Source organism: Bradysia coprophila, assembly GCF_014529535.1.
Source record: "Bradysia coprophila strain Holo2 chromosome X unlocalized genomic scaffold, BU_Bcop_v1 contig_26, whole genome shotgun sequence".
Classification (NCBI taxonomy): Eukaryota; Metazoa; Arthropoda; class Insecta; order Diptera; family Sciaridae; genus Bradysia; species Bradysia coprophila.
In genome coordinates, this window is record NW_023503313.1 from 2,084,671 (window position 1) to 2,107,515 (window position 22,845).

Here is a 22,845-nt window from a genome sequence, read left to right on the forward strand (position 1 = left end):
GGTGCATTGTATTGCGTGTTAGAGTGTGGAAAGGAAAAAAAAAACGTTTAGGTTACCATAGAAATCATTAGCTTTATTAACGATTTAAACTAGAAGTTCAGAGCTCTCTATCACAGCAACATTTTCACAAAAAAAGCAGGACGACAACAATTCAGTGGCTATCCTCTTCGTTTAATTGACGATCGAACATGTAGACGCCCAAACCTTCGCCAACCCGCTTCAAATTGGTTACAAAATCTGAAATCTCTTTCATCGAATCGACCTGCTCCTGCAAATACTCACTTTCCAAGAAATCGCACAAAGTGGCATCATTCTTATCGGTCGCTGTACGATGAATTTGAAGGAGACTCTGTCAGACAAAAAACAATCATCTGCTGCAATCAAATGTAAACAGAACGTACACGGTACCAACCTCATTCACTTCAGTCTCCAATTCCAGTGCAGCCTGCATCGCCTCCTGTGCCGTTCCCCATTCGTTCCTCGGAGCTTTGACATCAGTCAAGACCACTTTTCCGCCTCGTTTATTCTGATATTTCATGAACTTCATGGCATGTTCTCGTTCCTCGTCCGAGGCTTTTTTAAACCATTTATGCAAACCGGCCAGAGCAACGTCATCCCGGTCGAAATAGTATGCCTAGGTAAACAGGAGAGATGTTACATCAGAAATTTTCCACCGTGACAATTTACGTCGTAGAAATATTTTTTTTTTCTAAATCGAATTTTCACCAACCATCGACAGATAGGTGTAACTCGCATACAATTCCATGTTGATTTGTTTGTTAATTGCATCTTCACACTCTACATGGTAGTTTTGTCTTAGTTGGGAACTCATTTCACTTGAACAGAGTTGTTAGCTTTAACGCAAAGTTTTCCGTTTATTTTCCTTCGACACTTTGTTCGATATTGAGAAACTCGTTTTGAAAATGGTTTGGCCGCACATTTTCAAATGCGCATGAGTTTTATTCGTATAGGCAGTCATTTCAAAACAAAAACATATTTTGTTGTTGGTTGCTTTAGTTATTAGTAATTCAACAGAAACAGACATTTTTGTTTGTTGGTAATATTACAGCTTTCAAAGCATTCGTCACAGAAATAATGCCTGATCGTCAAAACAAATTTTAGGTGACTTCAACGTTCGTTTCAAGGTTTTGTTGGCAGCAAAAGGTGCATGCATAAAACAATTTTTTTAGTTCCCACACAGTACCAGTACTGGGGGCTATTAGATTTGTTATACCGTTTGCTTATTTTATGTCTACAGATACCAAATACCAATTAAAAATCTTTCCATTTTTGTGTGAGCAATAATTGCAAGCTTTTATGGTTAGTATCAATGCTCTGCCAGAGTAACAACGCGTCGTACAAACAATCGTACAAACAATCATAGAGCTACACTATTACAATGTGAGTCTGGGTCTGGCAAATATACGGATTTTCATAATCTGTTGGAATATTATCAGCCAAAATATTTTCGCGGTTTTCTCTTCATCTCAATCTTCGGTGAATAGAAACTTGCGGAATATTTTACTTTGTGTGAATGACTAATCGAGACTAAAACGTTTAGTTTTTATCATTTAGAACAGTTGGTCGTTTTCTGTAGATTTTGATTTAGCTTTCAAGAGCTTTTCAGGGTTTCGAGCTTTCAAGTAAACTCTGTGATGGAAAAGTCCACGTTTTCCGAATTTGAAAGTTCAAAAGCTCGTTTGTGCTATTCGCTAATAATAACAAATTATCTTGCAATTGTTTTGTATATAACCCAAGCAGTACGCTATTTTTATAGGGCAATATTGCTTGTGGGTTGAATATCCTAACAAATGGATGCATTGTGTTGATCGTGGTGCAAATTCTAGTATATGAATGTTAATTAGCGTTTTTGTGCAAAAAAAAATGGTTTGAAAAATTCACTTCAATTTAATTAGGACCACTTGATTTGGGAAGGCGCTTCTTGTATTTCTCGCTAAAAAAAGCCTGGAAATTTTTATTTAATAGTCACTGCATCGAGAAAAGCACTAAATTATGAAATTTCCCAACGCACTTCAAGCATGAGTTGTACTCTTAATAGGGTACTAAAACTTGACTGTGTGTCACACCACTGTAGAACACTATACAAAATCATTTCATACAAAATAGTACTCTACTTGGCTGCTGTTGACTATGACCACTTTTGCTTGAAGTGCGTTGCATTTCCAGATATTCTCACGAAATCGCAACCGATTTCTGTAATTTTCATGAAAGCTATTGACAAGACACGTAGTTCTAAACTTTGAAAAAAGTTTACAGAAATCGGTTGCAATTTAGTGAGAATATCTGGAAATGTCACAATTTCGGAGATTAAAAATTCAAATTCTCGTTTGTATAGGATTGCTGTGCATTAGAAAAATAATAGACTGATTTGTTACCGCTAAACATAGCTAACACCATAGAGGTAGAGTTCCTTTTAACAATGAATGGTATGGTATGGTATGGCATGGCAGGTATGGTCTGTTCATACAAACCGGCGATTTCATATAAACAAACTCACCTCTCCGCTCCATATAAAGTTTGACATTCGACCATACCTTGTGTTGACGTTCATTGCCATTTAACCGTCTGTGCACGGAGCTGTCACAAACACATTTAAATAGCCAACACAATTCACTTTATGCCTCACAAGTGACGAAATTTGTAACGCAACTAACTTTGGACTTGCCCATAAATTCTTGTTGTTCGGTTTCGCTTTATGTGTCAAGGGTGTCAAGTGTCTCACAGTACACAAGGGAATACAAGGGGAATACCATTTTTTACTCAAAAACTGTGGAATGTTATCAAGACTTCAAATTTTTCAACCTTGTATTTACAAACCTGCCATGTAAATTGACTTAACTTCTCACAAACACATCACCAGTTTAAGTATATGAAGCAGCTGTTATAATTTCGTTTGAACTTAAAGGATTTTCAAGAGATTTATTGATATAATAGTAGATTATGTCTAAGTTTAGTCATTTTCAATACGACGAGTGGAAAGTTCGTAGTCAGTGCCGAAGCACCAGTTAACATAATAATGTCCCAATAAAATGAATCGAAGTCAATCTATATATTGTTTCAATAACATTTTCTAGATTTAGTTGGGTGTGATAGTCCATGTCCATAGTGTACCAGGCCTACACTCGCGGAATTTTGAAAACCGACAATGTGTTTTTATATGGAGAAATCAGAAAATGTGTTGGCTTTCAAAATTCCGTGTGCGTATTTTGTAATTGAAATTATCGAATCGAATTTTCAAGAATTTTCAATAATCTTTATTCTCGAAAATATGTCTTGTGTGTTGATGTGCACATGTATCCAGAGAGATGCTAATATGATGACTGGGTCGTTTCGACGGATAGAGGGAATATGTCGAATGATTTTGAAATTGGTTGAGCGAAAATGTATTGAATTCTCTCTCAAAAACCCAACTGTCATTCGACATATTCCCTTTAGGGTTATAGGTTATATGCGTACAGTGGGAGAAAAAACCGAAGTCACACTTTCAACGATAACAATGTTGATGTTCATCCTGCATGCGATGTAGAATGTGATTTCCTATTTTTCATGCTAGCGATTCGAAAATCCTTATTTTGTCCACTTTTGTCCAGCATGAAAAGTTGTATACGCATCTGTTGTGGTTGGTTTATTTTAGGCACTTTAGTCCACACACCAACAACAGCAATCAGCGAGAGTACTGGTAGCAAATTGGATAGTCGATTAGCTCAAAGCACTAATCACATTGTCGACCAAATTATTGAAGACCAACATCTACCGCAGTATGAATTGCGAATGCAGTATGAACCGCGAATGCATCACCAGCCTCAAGCACAGTATGAACCCCAACCGCTGCATGAACGTCGAGCGCAGTATGAACCTCAACAGTGGTATCAACCGCAGCAAGAACCTCAACTGCAGTATTTGTATTGCTGTTAGACAGAGAGCGTATGTATCAATGGATACTAGGGTGGGTCGGGAGACTTGTAGCCTACCTGTACCTAAACACAAATAATAAATAATAAAATTTTGAAACTAACAAAAAAATATCAAGTCACAATACAATACGGACAATGTCACACAATAGCACGATACAGGAACACCGAAAACTAACATGTCGTTGTGCCGTTTAGTCCAAATATCACCAAATTTAGCCAGCATTACTCTCTCCTCCACTGACTCATAAGCCATCGCTGTGTCGTGCTGATATGCACATAGTCGTCGCAAGACTGATGATGGCGTGATACGCCGAAATCAGCATTGTTTTGTCCTGTTGTTCGTCCACACTATGATTGTAAACGGTAAAACGTTTCGTCACGAATCGTAAAGGGTAACACGTTTCGTTCGCCCCCCGTTGATTCAAAGAAATTTTTTCAACGATTTAGGTCAAGTCAAAGCAATACAAGAATACAATAGATTAGGCGTAGTAATAAAATCATCAAAGGCATATCATAGTCTATAGATGATACTGTAGACATAGTTCAAATGGATTCGATTAGTTCAATAATACTACTTGTACTACAAGTCTTGTAGTCCTTATGAATTCAATTCTTGCCTGAAAATCTCGTTTTATATCCAATTTTATATAGTTTTTTTAATAACGTTAACGAGATTATTGGGCTTCTTCTTGAATAACGCTATTTTACTCAAAGGCCTCAGGTAAATTCTAACTCTGAAATGGCACTTGCACATGAGAAGGGTGTCATAATCTCCATCATTTGTTCCATTGGTGAGTAATGTAATAATTACTGAAAGTAACTAAAATTTACTCGACTCTTTGCATAACGTTCTTCGGTTAACCGAAAAGAAATCGTTTTACTTACTAAAAATTGCCGAAATCTACTAACAATTTACCAAATCTACCTAAACCTAAATTTGGTAAATTTCGACAATTTACATTAAGTAACATTCCCTGGTTTTCGGGATCCATGGTTCTTTCTTCATCACTCCAGTTTAACTGAAAGGAAAAAATTAGTGTCTATCTCCTCCTTCCAATAGCGATTCTCATTTATTTGGCTTGGAAATACTTTTCATTCCTATCACAAAATTTCAAAATTAAAATCTACAATAACTAAAGCTAATCATATAAGACATAGAATATCAATGCACAGGCCGAACTGCAACAATTTTATCCGCATTTCGAATTTAAGGTCTGGTCTACAGCTGAATCAGACCTTGACCTTGACCTTGCACATTCGAATAGGACCCTGTTCAATTAGATACGCATATCTTCATATCTTTCACTGAGTTTAGAAAGCCGCTTCAAAACGTCAAGAGTTGAAGGATGAAAGCGAAGACTAAAACAGGAAACGTAATCCTGTAGAGAAAAGAGGGCGAAAGTTGGTTACTGTCGACTCACGTATACTCGTATACTCACGTGTCTTCTTAACCAAACAAGATGAAACGTGGAAAATCTAACAAAAACTCATATGGAAAACGCGTATAAGGCGAGTGATGTAGGACGTTCAAAGAGTTCACTTGCAGAAAAGTCCTTCAAGAGTCCCTTTTATCACCATAACGTCAGTCGCGTAACCTTTTCGAATCGCTTCTAGTAGAAGCCTTCTACTTCGTCCTCAACTTACTCGACCCGGTTTCGATCAACTCCAACCCCAAATCGTTGCGTCTAGTGGACGCATTTCAAAGCAGTTTTCACAGTTCAGTAAGCAATTCCCATCATCAGATGGCAACGATGACTCGTCAAAGAACGAATTAACAATGAAGTCGGAAGTCACTCTGTTCAGCCAATTGCTGCGCTTCAAACCAGAACATGCATTATCATGCATTCACAGAAAAACGAAATCAGACAAAGAACCTTTGGCACAACAGTCAGAAGTGCGCAACTCATGGAAACTCTACTTACAAGAAAAGTCAGATAAAATCAATCACAGTAGAAACAAAAGAGCGAGGGAATAGTAGATTACATTGGATGCTGCGGAGGTAGTTCATTACATGAGAGATCGAAGACGAGGTATGCAACTACACGTGTTAAAATAACCGTTTACAAAGCGAGTTGCTTAAAACCAAAAGAGTGAGTTCGGCTCGTATTACAAAATTGATCCCTCATGTAATGAACTACCTCCGCAGCATCCAATGTAATCTACTATTCCCTACTGCTGATAAATGCACTTTAATGTAAAATATAGAGGGATTCTTTTGAAAAGAGCCTACCGAAATCGGGCGTGTTTTCTAGTGGAACATTTTATAGGTACCTAGAAAGGACTTCGACCCTAGAAGCCAAAACCATTCTCAAAAAAAATCTTCGAAGCTTTTGTGACTGGTGAAAGGTGATCGAAAGCCGAAAATTTACACTTTTCGTACCAAAATTTCTCCGGGTACACGATCCGTACAGGGTCGTGTGGGGTGTCATTAGAAAGGTAATCACATGTACTATTGAGCCGAATAGAGACTCATTGGCTTTAAAATTAATCCACACTGAAATATGTGCAGTTGAAGTTTTCAACAGAAAACTTGCACTTTTCTTACCAATATTAAGGGTAATTTTATGTGCTTTTGGGCCAAATATAGTCTTATGGGGGTTTGAAAGCATCTACGATGAAATATGACAACTTGAAATGTTTAAGTGACCATATTTCATCACATATGTATCCAAACCCCATAAGACCCTCTTTGGCCCAAAAGCACATAAAATTACCTTTCAAATGATACCCCACACCACCATGTACGGCTCGTGTAACTGGAGAAATATTGTTAAGAAAAGTGCAAGTTTTCGGTTGAAAACTTCAACTGCACATATTTCAGTGTGGATTAATTTTAAAACCAATTAGTCTCTATTCGGCTCAATAGTACATGTGATTACCTTTCTAATGACACCCCACACGACCCTGTACGGCTCGTGTACCTGGAGAAATTTTGGTAGGAAAAGTGTAAATTTTCGGCTTTCGATCACCTTTCACCAGCCATAAAAGCTTTGATGAATTTTTTTGAGAATGGTTTTGGCTTCTAGGGTCGAAGTCCTTTCTAGGTACCTATAAAATGTTCCACTAGAAAACACGCCCGATTTCGGTAGGCTGTTTTTCAAAAGAATCCCTCATGATAATTGGTTTAGTCAGCGCTGGTCATTTGTTTTATTTTTCAAAAAAAACAATCATCAATATTATCATAATTATATTTTACATTAAAGTGCATTTATCAGCAGTTAGTAATATTTCCGTTAGCTCAGCAGAAATTACTTGCTACATTGCATATCTGAAGTTCTTTTCAATATTTATTCCTTATATTATTTAGCGGTATCGTCTGCTGCCATCGCTTTTTGTATTATTTATAAGTGTTACTTGGTTCATATTAGCTCATTAGTTCAATATAGTAAGAGCTACTTGCCAGTTTCTTAAAATTGCTTTCACATTTCGTATGCTTTTTGGCGAAATGGCTCTATTCGGTGTTTGTTTCTTGATACAGTTCTTAGTGGCGTTGGCGATAAATTCTGAAAAAGAAGGGTACGAAGGAAACACGGTTGACATAGCAGTCGAAGAACAAATTGACAACGAAGAGCAAGTCGGTATTTTTGGACCTTTCACTGGACACTTTTTCATAGGTATCGATTGGATAATATAAATGCTGTTTACGATGTTTTTCAACGTTTTCATATTTAGGAAGAGTGATCAATACCAAATGGTGTGGACCAGGCCACGTAGCTAGGTCAATATATGACTTAGGTGGCAATTCAGAAGTGGACACCTGTTGCAGGCAGCATGATTTATGCATACACAGCATATCACCTGGAGAAACCAAATATGGATTGACAAACAATCGGCTTTTCACTTCCGTCCATTGCGACTGCGATGAAGCTTTCCGGTTTTGCTTGGAAGCTATCGGTTCCACAACGTCTCGTGCAGTTGTTATTGCTTACTCGGCCACATTCCCGCAATGCTTTGAGTTACAATATTCAGTTTATTGCACTGCAAATAATGGCAAGCGATGTTTCCATTATGTTACGGGAAGGGTAAATAAAGCTGACGATGACGAAAAAGAACACTATCAATGGCTTGATAGCCCATTTAACTTAGATGAAGAACCTCAATACGTACCAGGTACAATTACTTTTACAGCGATCCCACCTATAGTAACTTCATCACCATCACCAACAACAGTAATCAGCGAGAGTACTGGTAGCAAATTGGATAGTCGATTAGCTCAAAGCACTAATCACATTTGATGAAAATACAACGATCTGGCGGGTGCAGAGGAAAACCAAATTGACAGCAATTCGTATAAAATTCTTTTATTGAAAGTTTCAACTTTCCTGTCGTTGACAAAATTCAAAATTAAAACAAAAACCAACAACAAAATTGACCCAAGTCTTACATTTAGTTTCATTTAGTTTTCAAACACCACTAAGCTATTCTGACCGCTGATGGTCCAGATAATATAAGATTTAATTATACACAAAAAATCTGCTGTCCAGTACCTCCGATCTGATCGAACAAGCGCTTTTAACAATTGACATACTAGATTGTCATTCGATCAGTGATTTTCAGTGCTGCCTCAACTCAGCGTTGCTCTACGACATCCTTCCCCCGTTAACAGATCCTATCTGCTTAACACTTTCGTCATCGTAGGCAACAACACTTCGATTATCAGCCTGTACAATTGCCTTTGGCGATGAACTTTCGATGGAATTATGGATTTCCATGTATGAAACTTCCCCAGTTCAATGCGATTTGAGTCTGTAGCTTATTCGTGATCGATTGAATTAGATATGGATTCCTGAGTTGTCCCAAATCTCCAGATTTTTCACCAATATGCCAAACTTGAGCAACGAATTCAAGTCGTCAGCTTTCGGGGCTGATGTTTTCTCAATTTTCTCCAAAAGGTTGTAAATAATGATGCTTGGCCTTCCGAACATTGTGTGCAGAGTCTCTACCACACCTGGAACTGACGAAGCATGCAGCAAGTGGCTTTCCACTAATTCTAATGCTTCTCCTTTCAAACATCTCCGAAGTCGGCCCAAATTTTCAGCATCCGAAAATCCGCATGCATTAGTCGAAGTTATCAAAGCGCTGAGAAACATTGGCCATGACTCAGGCTTGCCCCAATATTGCGGGAGGTCCTTTGAGAATACGTGACGTGATGCGATATGGCCTTGTGTTAACGTTCCATTATACCCCACATATCTTGAAGTATTTCTACGAACAGTAGACACGTTGTTCGACTGTATTTGACGATCGTCCAAAACATTCTGTTGTAACGGCTCCAATGGGTGAACATTCAGAAAATACGGCTGATTGAAATTGACACCATAATCGGAATGTAAATTTCTTGGATGCTGAATTTGTGTCGGATAGAGCTCAGGATTGAACTCACTGCAGTTCGGTTTTGGCACCATATTATCGTTCACCGGATACTTTGTCGTTGGTGGTGATTGCACACTTTTTGTCTGACCAACGGTAGGGTTTGCTTGTCGATTATATGATACTCGATATTTCTGATGTGTGTGATTCGGCACGTACTGTGGTTCCAATGGTAGAATTTTCTTATGATTCATTGGCGGTTTTTGCACACTTCGTCGCGAACCAATGCTTGATGACTTCACACTAAACGTTTCGTTCGTCTTATTCCACTCTTTGATTTACGACTCTTTGAGACTCGTCGAAATGCATTTGATTCCACTGTTCACGTTCTTTATCACTTACCAACGGATGGACATTATCTGGATGATTTTCTTTTCGAAACACTGACGTAGTATTTAGCGAACACACCCAACACCCACTATTGGGCTTGTCGTCGGAACTACCATCATCACAGCCCATAATTTGGTATTTACGGTTGATGATGTACTCCATATAATATAAAATAATTATTTTCTCACCTAAAATGGCTGAATCACGACAGAGTAAAGTTAACCAGGCAGGAGCGCTGATTTGACTAGGGATCTAAATGATCTAGTAGCCCTGTATTTTTTGTGAACAAAATTTTTCAATTTATGTCAGTGTTCATTTGAGTTCATTTTCATCCGGTGTATTAGGTCCCTTATTTGACGTTTCGAAGATGAACCGCTCCTGCCTGGTATATTTTACTCTGCTGTGGCTGAATACAAAAACACGCTATTTATTTTATTATTTTCAAACTTTTAGAGTACCCGATCTTCTGGGAATGTTGCTTAATTTTCTGGTCACCGAGAGAAAAAACACGTTTTTTCTTTTAATTCGACGTTTCGCCACTATTTAATGGCATCTTCAGGAATAAAACGATTCTGCAAATACAATGAATTTTGCATATCGTAAATAAAAAACTAGAGACACAATCGTCCTATATCTATAACCATTGAACAATTTGGATATAGAAACTTACTTTAAATCGAATTTCCAATTGGGAAAATTCTTTATCTTTTTTCAGTTCGACTTCTTACTAGAGAAATTTTGAATGTAAAAGAACTTGCAAAGCATGACAGGCAAAAAATTTGCCGAACAAAAATTTAAACCGAACAAAACAGTGTTGAAATACACTTTGTCAAAAATATGAACCGCTCAAAAACGCGGGAAAACTGTAAAAACAGATTTGAATCTTAATCCGAAAACTTAACGTCCAAAACGTTATGATACACTTTGCTGATACTGTCAACATCCTTCCTAAAATTCATCGAGTTATTTGTCAGGATGTTTAGCGATTCAAGTATTCTTCTCTTGAACTCGTTGGGTTCCATCATCAATATTGAAGCGTTTTCGAAATCGGGCGCATGTCCATCTTGGAAGTGACGAACCAAAGCTGTCTGACCGTTCTTAGCTTCTTCTTCGTCGTTTGATTTCTTCACATCATTTTGATGTTGTCCTAGTCTGTCACCAAACTTGTTACCCGTATGACCAATGTAGCAAAGTTCGCACTTGTTTTTTGAAAAACCGTCGCCCCAACATGGAATCTTGTAAACAATATTGCACTTATCCAGTGGATTGGTTTTGTCTTTCAGTTGTGAGAAATTGGATCTGTTAGTCTTGAACGGTTTGTAGCCGACCTTCACGTCATCCAATTCTTCACATAATGCACGACCAATATTTACCGAGCAAGATGAAATGTAGCTGATACCCTTGTAAGTAATCGGTTCCTTTAACACTGTGATCAGTGTTGTGTCACGATTGTTTTTCTTATGGAAAAATTTACGGATCCCCTTGTTGATCAAGTGTGCTGGGTAATAGTTGGCTTCCAATATGTTTTTCACCACGATCGTATTCTGCTGGCGTGATGTCGTTTCACTCAGTCCGAATATGCGGTTGATTGCATTATCAATGACGCCAGTTTTGTGTTGTTCGGCCACTGGCCACTGGATAAGTGCAATATTGTTTACAAGATTCCATGTTGGGGCGACGGTTTTTCAAAAAACAAGTGCGAACTTTGCTACATTGGTCATACGGGTAACAAGTTTGGTGACAGACTAGGACAACATCAAAATGATGTGAAGAAATCAAACGACGAAGAAGAAGCTAAGAACGGTCAGACAGCTTTGGTTCGTCACTTCCAAGATGGACATGCGCCCGATTTCGAAAACGCTTCAATATTGATGATGGAACCCAACGAGTTCAAGAGAAGAATACTTGAATCGCTAAACATCCTGACAAATAACTCGATGAATTTTAGGAAGGATGTTGACAGTATCAGCAAAGTGTATCATAACGTTTTGGACGTTAAGTTTTCGGATTAAGATTCAAATCTGTTTTTACAGTTTTCCCGCGTTTTTGAGCGGTTCATATTTTTGACAAAGTGTATTTCAACACTGTTTTGTTCGGTTTAAATTTTTGTTCGGCAAATTTTTTGCCTGTCATGCTTTGCAAGTTCTTTTACATTCAAAATTTCTCTAGTAAGAAGTCGAACTGAAAAAAGATAAAGAATTTTCCCAATTGGAAATTCGATTTAAAGTAAGTTTCTATATCCAAATTGTTCAATGGTTATAGATATAGGACGATTGTGTCTCTAGTTTTTTATTTACGATATGCAAAATTCATTGTATTTGCAGAATCGTTTTATTCCTGAAGATGCCATTAAATAGTGGCGAAACGTCGAATTAAAAGAAAAAACGTGTTTTTTCTCTCGGTGACCAGAAAATTAAGCAACATTCCCAGAAGATCGGGTACTCTAAAAGTTTACTCCATTGGTCAAATAAACATTGAACCAGAACATCTTGGTTCGTCGGAACATTATTTTCAAAGTAAATTGTTTCACCGCCTCTAATAAAGAATTAAAATCTAACTCGGCGATTTTCTGACCTATTGTGTAGAATGGTATGAGCTCTCTCTGCCCACGAGAATAGAGTCTTTTGTCGCACGCTCGACTTATTGTTAAAGCTTAGACAAAATGCTATTCATAAAAAAATCATCATGTACGATAGGAATATGTTTTTGAAATGTTTCCTATTGAAAATTCTGTTTCGTTCTAGTTCCGATCTGAGGTTGTTGAATAGCCCTAACTTCATCAAATAACTAACAATGTTGGCAATCCACTGGCTTTGACTTATTCTAGCCGTGAGATTAATAGATGGCCCCTATACTCCTTCCAGCTTGTTTGAAAAAAAAAAAAAATCGTTCCTTCACACCAATGAATTTCGGGTCATAATTCCTCTAGGTAGTTCTTCTATGCTTCACACTAAGAAAAATTGTAAAAGTGATCAGCGAACCGCTTTTTGTTGTATAAGAAATTTTTAATAAATCATTTCTCTCTTATATTAGTCATGCTGCTATACCCGCAATTCTATAGTTCGATTCGAAGAAATTTATCAAAACAACTAAAGCCGGAATATATCGAAATTAGAGCGAAATTCAAAATGAACGGAATGAAAATAACAATAGGATATGTTACATGTACTATATCCAGGTATATCCTTGCCATCCCAGTATACGAGTATAGTTGTTTGTTGGGCCAATTAATTAGAAAAGAAAAATTCAGCAAAAACCAATCCATGTACACAATGCACAAATGTATGATGTATTGTATACCACCCATTCATATTATATGGCAAAAGTGTAATAATGACCTATTTATGACCTACTTCCCGTCCATGTGACCTACATGATGATTTGAATATTTTTGCCTACCACTTTGCTTAAAAAAGAATTCGAAAACTTTTGTATACACCGATATGCGATAAATGCCTGGTGTATAGTATACTACACATAAAACAAAACGTACTTCTGCAATGGGTTTTGTAACTTAATCTGGGTGCCTTTAGTAAAACATTATTATCCGTACATATATATGTGAAGAAATCTATGCTTATATGGCATGTAGAACGATATTAGGGTGTCCCAAAATTGAAGGAAACATTTTTTTAGTAATCCGAATAGTCAGTGGATCGGAATAATGGCGAGTTTCATTTTTCGAGTTGATTCGTATAAAACATCATCATTTGTTCAGTACATACTGTACTGAGGATTTCAATAGAATCGACGGAATGGGAATAATATGAAAGCTTTAATAATACGAAAGGTTTGACTTAACATACGAAGAGTTTTCGAATGAAGCAATGAGTGGATTGCAAAAGAATGAATTTTCCCCCTATTTCCATTGTAAACTATTATACATCGGGTTTTACCCGTTATAAACGTATACACCTTTTGTGTCTCGTTAACACTCAGGGAATTCTAAAAAAGGTAGGTGCAATACTGATGGGAGGATTGAGGTACACGTAATTCAATTAATTGTAAGATCCTGAGTACCTATACCATTCCTCGTACGTTGTTAATCGATACATGATCAATTGATTAGAATCAGATAAGTTCCAATGATAGAAGTTATTATTCGTTTTCTGGGTTTCATTAAATTAGATTTTCTTCAGAATGAGAAATATAGGAACGGAAAATTTATGTTGTGCTACCAGCGATACCCACGTTGATATAAATACACATACGTACGTAACATAATGTTTATTAACGCAAGAGGAATGAATAGAGGAAATTGAACTGTTTGAACTGTTTGAAATTGCAAGACTGTATACTTTGGGGTATACACCCTTGTGAAATTGTCCGTTCCTAGAATTCTCAAACTGTAACAAGTTTTGGTTTAAATTGCTTGATTTATTTAAACAATCGTTCCAATTGTCCATCTAAATAATTTATTTCGCCGTGATGGGGAATGAAACACACCCTATACAGTGGCATGAAAGTGTTATATGGATCGTCGTAAACAATGTTTTACACGAGTTTATTAACTTTTTTTTTGTTTTAAACTTTCAATGCGCTGAAAAGAGTAAACAATTGACACGATTATGCAAAAGTTAAGGAAGCTAAATCCCGCATAATAGTACCGATGAGGGAGGATAAAAACGTTATCAGCAATTTCAAAAGAAAAAGTAAAAAAAAAATTGAAACTCTGTTCGGAGAGAAGTATATATATCTCATTGTTTGCGATTTTTTTTTATTTTAAATTAAGAATTTAGAATTTAATACAAAGTTTTTCGGATGATTTGTTATGCCACCTACATTTTACAGAACAATTTTTACCTATGTGTTATGTATATATATATATAGTTTTGCATTCTTTGATTGTACGACCAGAGGTGTACACAATGTTCGGTATTTTAAGTGAATATTACTTACAGTACTGATATCAGAAATCATTTGTATTCTATATCGTAATGTTACGCTCATTTCTTGTATTAATATCAACAACTCGCGATGTGTATAATACCGCACTGTATTATGCCATTCAATAACGTATATTTATGCACATATATCTGAAAAGCGAAAACGAATATGTAAACAACGCTATAAAAATTTAACTCGCAATGCCTATATACTATGCACAATGGAAATGTCAGTAGCGTCGGTGGCACTACCCACCAGTTCTGTTCGTTTTTTTTTTATTTGGTTGCGAAAAACGTCTGTTATGTCAGAATGACAAACGAATGATTGATGTCAAGGCCATGTGAAAATTGTGAACAAATATTAAATTCAGGAAACAGCAATCAGATGGCAGCGACATCGAGTCGACTCTGAGATAGAATAATTTTAAAAACCCGAAAAATTCGATAAGAAGTAACACTTCACTAAAAGCCGACGGGTTTTACAATAGTATTTTTCAAACATGATGGAGTAAACGGTACATGAACGTTGAACAAACTATTCATTCGTTTCAGCTAGTAATAGTTATTTGTGTATCTGTTTTGGACGATTGATTTTAGGCAATTTCGCCCGAACGAAGTGAGGGCTACATGCGAAAGTGCCTAAAATCAAACGTCCAAAACAGATACACAAAAAATTTGTCATGTAAGGGGCAGTAAACCAGAGCAAAGTGAAGTGGGTAGAAAATGACCTATTTTTCCTCCGTCTCGACTCCAAAAAAAAATTACACAAAAACTTGTCATTTTGAGCTAAGGCTATAATCCCACTGGAAAATTACAGTAAATGCCATTCGGTAATTAATAATTTTCGTGAGGTAGTGCGAGTAAATAGAATATTCACTTGCAGCACCCTGCGAAAATAAAATTTTACCGTTGACCGTTTTTAATTTTCGCATGGCTTCGCAAGTAATATATATATTACGTAATTGTTTGAATATTGTTATTTACCTCCAAACAAGGACGTAATGTACTATTATGTACCTGTCTTGGACTTAGCGCTCATTCCAGGCTACAGAAAGCAAAGTTGCCTAATAATATCCATCGAAGGCAGGTAAACAGAAAATTTCCATTTTCATCCCCCGGTAAAATAAATTTCCTCTGATCTAAAATGAAAATTTTTCGACCCGACCAAATTTCATTTCCGAAGTTTGAAAGCTACCATCTGTCACCGATTATTTTGTTGATGCTGTCACATATAAATTTCCATAGCTTCATTTATTCAATAAACATCAGTTACATAGTCTCTATAGTTTTGTATACATTAGAAAATAGACAAAAAAAAATTGTTGGCATGGGATACATGTATGGGCAATAACAGAGACGACGCCTCTGCTTACTAAAGAGGTTTTCTTTTAATATGCACAAATCAACGCCGTTTGGCTGGTTGGCAAGAAACAACTGAAAATCAAAATGGCGAGAAACGCTCAATCGATGTACAGATGTTCTGATCGAATCGTATATTTTGCAAGTGTTCAAATAAAATTTTAATAGTGATTTTCGTGAGTGTACGTGCGATTAGTGTTGATAAATGAAAATAAGTCAAAATGACTGATCAAAGTTTCGTAAATTCCTGTGAAAATGGTATTTTAATTGGAAAGCAAAATGACGTCGTTTCATTGCAACAACCAATATTGGAAACTGAGGCGCTGCCCTCTGTGGAACAAACAGTAAACAACAAACCATTGTTAATTGAGGATACAGAAATGTGTGGCTCTGCTGTTGATGTGGTTAAATTTAAAGAACAAAGTGCTTCTACTAGCGTCGAAAATGATTGCAATTTGTTGAACAATGCCAAACCGAGAGGTAAACGTAGACGTCGTAAATCGAATCGGTCCAAACAAAAGAGCAATAACACACCGTACAAAAAATCAAATTGGAAATTTCAAATGCCACGGACTCGAGGCGAAGAGGAAAGATCTGGTCTCGTGCCATACAATACAAACAAATTTCTGATGGAAGAGCATATGCCAGAGGCGATATTGGGCCGTGTGTCACCGTCGGGTAGAACACGAAATTCCAGTTTTTCAGTTGACTCAGAAGACTATTTCAATGCATTGCCTGAAGATGAAGAAGCATTTTTGACCAAAGAATTTTCCAGCGTATATGAAACGGCTCGTGCGGAACGATTAGACGGAATGAGCAAAAATCAACTCATCAAGGAATATCTACAGTTGGAAGCCACTTATGATAAACTTTCAAAAACCTTGGGTGCTAGAGTGAGTTCAGACGTGGATGCTAAAGCCAAAGATTTCGAAAGTAAAAATGTGATTTGTCGTTTGGAAGAACGAGTAAAACAATTGACCGAAGAAAATTTAGGTAAGTGTTGAATCAGCCATACCATTGATTGTCCAGCTGCCAGTCGCTCAAACCAAAATTCTCGTTTTTATTTCAGAACTGCGTCGTCGAATGGCAGATATTAGAAATCGAGGACAACGATCACATTCGCATGGGAGCCATTACACGATTTCCAGTTCCAGTGAGGATAGTGAGAGTGACAGTACAACATCAAGCAGTAACACCAGCCGTTCTCGAAGCAGGTCGAATAGTTCAAGCGGTGTAGAAGTTATCGATATGTTAAATTGTAATAGTAACCACACACAAATGCCGTTGGAGTGATGGAGATGGATTCGTTAAGAGACTCGTTTTTGATTTATGAAATATAAAAGTGCATACAATTCATACAGTCGAGTGTGTTTTGCTATTCGAATTTCCATATTTGTGAACCGTTATTTGTTCCTTGTGGCAATCGACATTTGAAGTCTGGCAATACTCACAAATAGGACAGCAAGCAATAGTGCAGAGGAGATACTGGTAGAAAGTCATTTAAGAACCCAACTACCGTTATTGGGACAAACCTAACACTTTCTTGACTTGTGTAGTCAGAAGTCAGGATTTGGAGGCTGGTTACTGTAGGGAATTTACCAGAATTAATAAATCAACTTAATTATATCATTGCGACCAATCCTCAAGGTTACCCAAAGTTTGGTCCGATATTCTGCTAATTCATACTAACGAAGCAATTCAGTAGATTCCTTCAGATTTAAAATTTTGAACTTTTATTTAAGTTACCTCATAGGAATACAATGCTCTGATAGAAAACGTCATTGAAATTATCTTTTTTGATAAGAAATGTGACGCAATTTTAAAGAAAATGTCATGAAACCTCGACCTGGCATAAGTGTTGGAAGTCAATTCATTGAAAAGTTCATTCCGTCAGGATTTACAATGCCAACGTAAACCACTAGCATCGATGTTTCATTGGATACTAATGATGAATTTGTACGCTACATCTGTATTACTTCATTGGAATGATTCTGAGTGATTTTTTTTTCATATATGAATTGATAAGGAAGTAGGTAAGTAGTCAGACCAAGTCATTCCAAGTTTTTCTAATCAAAATAAATGTTCGTCGAAAGAAATTCGCGTGAATTTCTATTCGTCAATATAGGCACCGTTTTTCAATTGAGGCTAATTGCATTCGCTTGAAGCAACGTGATGAGCTAAAGTTATATTATTATATGAAATATTGTAGCCACAGTCGGTGACTTTACAAAAAGTTACAAATTCATGCAAACAAAAGTTCTTACACCTGCTTTAACCGTTTGGATACATAAATCACGTTTTCATACCTAGGACACGAAAAGTGCGACTTTGTCACACTTTTTCACGGTCGGATATGAAAATTATTATTCGTACCACGGACTAAAAGTCTTTTTTAGCGTATTCGATTTCAGACCTCGGCTTCGGCTCTGTCTGGAAACCTCTCAAAACAGTACATTTCGTATACCGAGGCCTAAAAGTCTTTTTTAGCGTGTGAGAAGTTTCCAGACAGAGCCGAAGGCGAGGTATGGAATCGAATATGCTAAAAAAGACTTTTTGTCTGTGGTACGAATAGTATTTTTCATATTGGACGGAGAAATCGGGTCCTAGGTACGAAAAAGACTTTTAGTCCTAAGTACGAAACCTCTCACACGCTACAAAAAATTTTTTGGTCCTATAGTACATTTCGTACCTGTGAGTTGATCAGCTGAAAAACAGCTGAAACGAAATGCGTCACTTATTTCAAAGTCACCGACTGCGTGTATAAAATTCTATCGCATTCATCTAAGCTTAAACAAACGGCTGAAAATTAAGGATCATCCATCGAATGTTAGAGTAGGTGGGTGGGTTCGGAAAACGTATGACTCAAGTGTATTTTGGTATTGGAAAACCATGGACATGGTAGAATGTTGGTTTGGAAACCGGACATAATTTATTTGTGATTGATCCCAAAATGAAAGCCGGTTGATAAAAAGAAAGTTAGCAGTTGCCGAGTACAAGTTGTACAATTTGAGTCACTAAAGGCGAAAAAGATGCAACCGGTAAGTAGTTCTTGATAAATTGGGTAAAATTACTTGTTCATAGATTTCTTAAATAAAATCGAGGAACAAAAATCCAAATTGTTCATTCAATTATGGTTTAACAACTCCGCTATTATCTTCAGAATAAACATTGATAACATCATTAGTTCGAAACAAACATTTATAATATTTTTAATGGAAAAATAAAACGTTGGGATCGGTATTTAAATTCGTAATTTGTACGACCTGACAATGACATTTCTAAAATTTATGATTTAGCGCGTCCCTAGTAAATGTGATTGATTCAAGGGAAGTCATCGCTGGGAACAATATAATCTCAGATTAAGTTATCCAAGACAAACCAACTATACATACTAGGGTGGATTCATTAAAAAAGTTTCAGGACCGCCAGAGCCCACTGATCATATTCTAGAAGAACTTTTGTTCTTCAATTTTATGTTTTAAGGGTGCCGCCGAGCAATTTTTGAGTAGAGCAATATTTACGTGTAATAATGGACTTTTCAAACATTTATAGTGTGGAAACATTTGCCGATGGATACAATCATATTAGCGAGAGATTAGTCACAAAATGTCATGAAAGGCCCAAAGCATGACAGAGTAAAGTTAACCAGGCAGGAGCGCTGGTTTGATTAGGGACCTGAATAATCTAGTAGCCCTATATTTTTTGCGAATAAAATTTTTCTTATTTGACGCTTCGAAAATGAACCGCTCCTGCCTGGTTTATTTTACTCTGCCGTGTCCAAAGTTTATTTTGCTATTACGTCGAATTTGAAAAAAAAAACAGTTTTGTAAACATTTCGGCCATTTAAAGTAGAAGTTTTGTTCCCAACGAAAAATTGCTCAACTTTGAAGTGAAGCCTTTGATGATGATGCATCATGACCAAATAAATTGTTATTTAACTCACAATTTCATGAGAAGTTCACAACAAAAAAGATCTTGAAAATTGATTGGAAATGGAAAGAGGCTGTAATTAGCTTTTCAACTATACATGCCATTGCAGTAACACTAATAGGGTGATTTTTCTTTGTAAGTGCTGTCCAGCTAGAATGAGTGATGCACGACAAATTCCAATTCGCTCTGAAACAACACCTGTTGCAGGTAACTTTGTCTCAAGGTAACCTGCAATAGCTTCCACAACTGTAAGTCTTCATACGAAAAATACAGCTGTAGCAGATATAATAGATTATCTGGAGACAAACTTATCTGCAACATGTATGATTTTCAACTCTTTTTTGTCAGTGAATAATGTTTGATGTTTTTGTTACTTGTGTGCAAGGTTGCACTAGCGTCGCTAGTCATTAGCGACGCTACTAGCGCCGCTAATAGCGACGCTTATTTTCAAAATTTGTCGCTACTAGCGTTAGCGCTCGCTACAATATCATTAGCGAATATTTTTTCGCTGATCGCTAATCACTTCGCTAATGAAAACATTCTAGGTATTGAACAATTTAATATTGAATTATTAGAATTGTTATTTGCATAACTAGAAGTGAAGCGTTGAAAAATCGAGTTATGAAATGTACTTCACATTCAAAGTCCGTTAAAAGTTTATGAAATTTCATGTATTACACCAGCTCCAACTCGCAATCGTGTAAATTACTTTTCATGCTTTTGATTAACAAAATTCACATGAAAGCTTGACTTTCTAATTGTTCATCACTAGTATGCAAATAGCTACTATACTCAATCTTTTGCAACTTCCGTAAAAAGGTAAGCTTCAACCTAAATCTTCAACATAATCATAAAATCTAATAAATTTTCCTCAAAAAACGATTGAACAAAATGCAATCAAAGTTCATCAAAAGCAAAATTTAAAAAATTATTGAGATTTCATCATGTTCAGCATGATTAAAAATGTTTAAAAAAATTTTAAATTAAGAAATCGTCTTATTCATGAGATCTTTTAGCGAAACATTAACGATCGCTATTAGCGGCCGCTACTAGCGCGCTAACTTTTTTTTGGTTAGCGAATAAGTTTAGCGTCGCTAACATTTTTCGAAATTAGCGTTAGCGTTAGCGTCGCTAATAAAAATCGTTAGCGATCGCAACCTTGCTTGTGTGACATAATTTTAAGTAATTTGACGCTAAGTGATTTTTGGATAAAAATCTAAATTTTTAAATCGCTCTATACCCTAATATACACGTTAAATTTCCTCCACAGTATATGATGAACATCGTTCATTAAAATTCTCGAAAATTCGTGAAATATCGAAAATAATTATCAAGAACTTCAATTTTCCAAAATTGACCCTGACCTCTTGACCAATTCCATAACTGACCACATTGACAAAGGCACAAAGGATGAGTGGGGATGAGTTTGTTCGTAGTTATAAAACAACTTTTCAATGTAAATTTTAACTTTTTATTGTTAGTTTTATCATCAGCAATCATATAATCGTATTTACTCATTTTATGCACTAAGATTTGTTTAAATTTTAATAATAATTTTGTTTTGTTCAATAATTTAAGTAAATATTTATTGTTATATATTTACTGTATATATATATAAGGGTATGCGGTTTAGAGCATAATAATAATAATTTTTGTTCTTTTTTTTTGTTTGTTTTGTAAATAAATGTATAAATTAGAAATGGGTTTTCTTCTCCTTCCATTTTCCTCTTTTGTATAATTCGAATAATTATTTAATTTTTAAATAATTTTGGTTTAAATATTTTATTCAGATTTTTGTGTTGTGTTTATCTGCATGTTTTTCAAAAATGTAAATATCTTTTACATAGGTAATAGAATAATAATTTGTCCAAAGAAAACAACAAAAAAAGCTTCAAATCAAAAGCAAAACAAGATCAAACAAAAAAAAACTATTTCTACATTCGAAAAGCATTCAAAGTAAAACCCGTGTGTATGCTTCTTTGGTATTCTATTTCTCTAGCGTGCAGATAGCACTGTAAAAGCGCTTAAAAGTCGTCACATTATAGATATTCCGCATCGACCGACATTATCAACCTTACACAAGACCAATTTTTCAGAGCTTTCCATATCTGGCCCAGCTTCAACATTTTTAAAATAAAAAAAAAACTTCTAAGCTTCTGACAAACTGGAACTCCGTAGAAAAATATGAAATAAATCCGAAATGTAGTTTACGATCAACACTGGCTGGCTAAAATATTAATGCGACAATTCGTTGTCGCGGAAAGGGATTTATTTGACGAGTATGAAAAATGTTATTCGTGGCGAAGACACAATTGAAACAAAGTTGACGATATTTGAGGACCTTTTATGCCAAAGGATATGAGAGTGTCTTGGCATACAACAATAGTTTTTTTTTCACAATAGTCATTTTCTCACCTCGGATGAAACTTTGTTATGAAAAACGTTGGGTTGACATCGGCATTTTCAAAACGCAGGAGAGAAAATGGTCAACAAATAGCTCTTACTGTCAGTACAAAGGGGATTTGTGCTTGTTCGTTCACTGTTTGTTCCATCGCAATAAATTTGTTAACTTGATTTCCTTTCTGTCAAAGAAACGAAGCAAAAAGCGAACATAAGAGTAAACTTTACCTCAAGTTGTTTATTCTAGTTTATTCACTCAAAAACGCAAATTCCATTACTTATGGGTCCTTTAACATTCTAAAATATTCTCTTTTGTGTTTCAACGGCTTCCGTCAATATTGACTCGTTCACAATTGCGTGTAATTGAGTGAGTAAACTACCCAGTATTTGTATACTTCAGTCAAAGAATTGTTCTAGAGCTTTCAGACGAATGTCTGTACCAACTTTCTTTTTATTATAACCAGGTCAACATTTGTCGATTTCAATTCAAACCACTTGAAATGGTTAAAATTATGTAAATTTGGCTACAACTTTTTCGATTTTTTTTTATTTATTTCGGGTAACTTTGTATATTTATGCAAATTTCATCTATTTGTGAAACTGTTATACCCGGATCGGATTCTTTATTTACAAAA

At 36.1% G+C, this 22,845-nt stretch overlaps 3 protein-coding genes across 3 annotated transcripts; 2 read left to right on the forward strand and 1 right to left on the reverse strand.

The window, feature by feature from the left end:
• Positions 1-106: 106 nt before the first annotated feature.
• On the reverse strand, positions 107-1,046 carry LOC119069284 (soma ferritin-like). Its single transcript, XM_037173351.1, has 3 exons — positions 731-1,046; positions 413-634; positions 107-349 (listed from the first exon to the last, which is right to left on the reverse strand). The coding sequence occupies exons 1-3, from the start codon at positions 830-832 to the stop codon at positions 152-154; spliced, it is 522 nt and encodes a 173-aa protein (XP_037029246.1). The 5' UTR covers positions 833-1,046; the 3' UTR covers positions 107-151.
• A 6,243-nt stretch (positions 1,047-7,289) lies between these two features.
• On the forward strand, positions 7,290-8,307 carry LOC119069268 (phospholipase A(2)-like). Its single transcript, XM_037173325.1, has 2 exons — positions 7,290-7,549; positions 7,608-8,307. The coding sequence occupies exons 1-2, from the start codon at positions 7,366-7,368 to the stop codon at positions 8,168-8,170; spliced, it is 747 nt and encodes a 248-aa protein (XP_037029220.1). The 5' UTR covers positions 7,290-7,365; the 3' UTR covers positions 8,171-8,307.
• Positions 8,308-15,927: 7,620 nt separating this feature from the next.
• On the forward strand, positions 15,928-17,241 carry LOC119069242 (protein HEXIM1). The gene is made up of 2 exons (XM_037173295.1): positions 15,928-16,873; positions 16,950-17,241. Exons 1-2 carry the CDS (start codon positions 16,102-16,104, stop codon positions 17,171-17,173), a joined length of 996 nt encoding a protein of 331 aa, XP_037029190.1. The 5' UTR covers positions 15,928-16,101; the 3' UTR covers positions 17,174-17,241.
• The last annotated feature ends 5,604 nt before the right edge of the window (positions 17,242-22,845 follow it).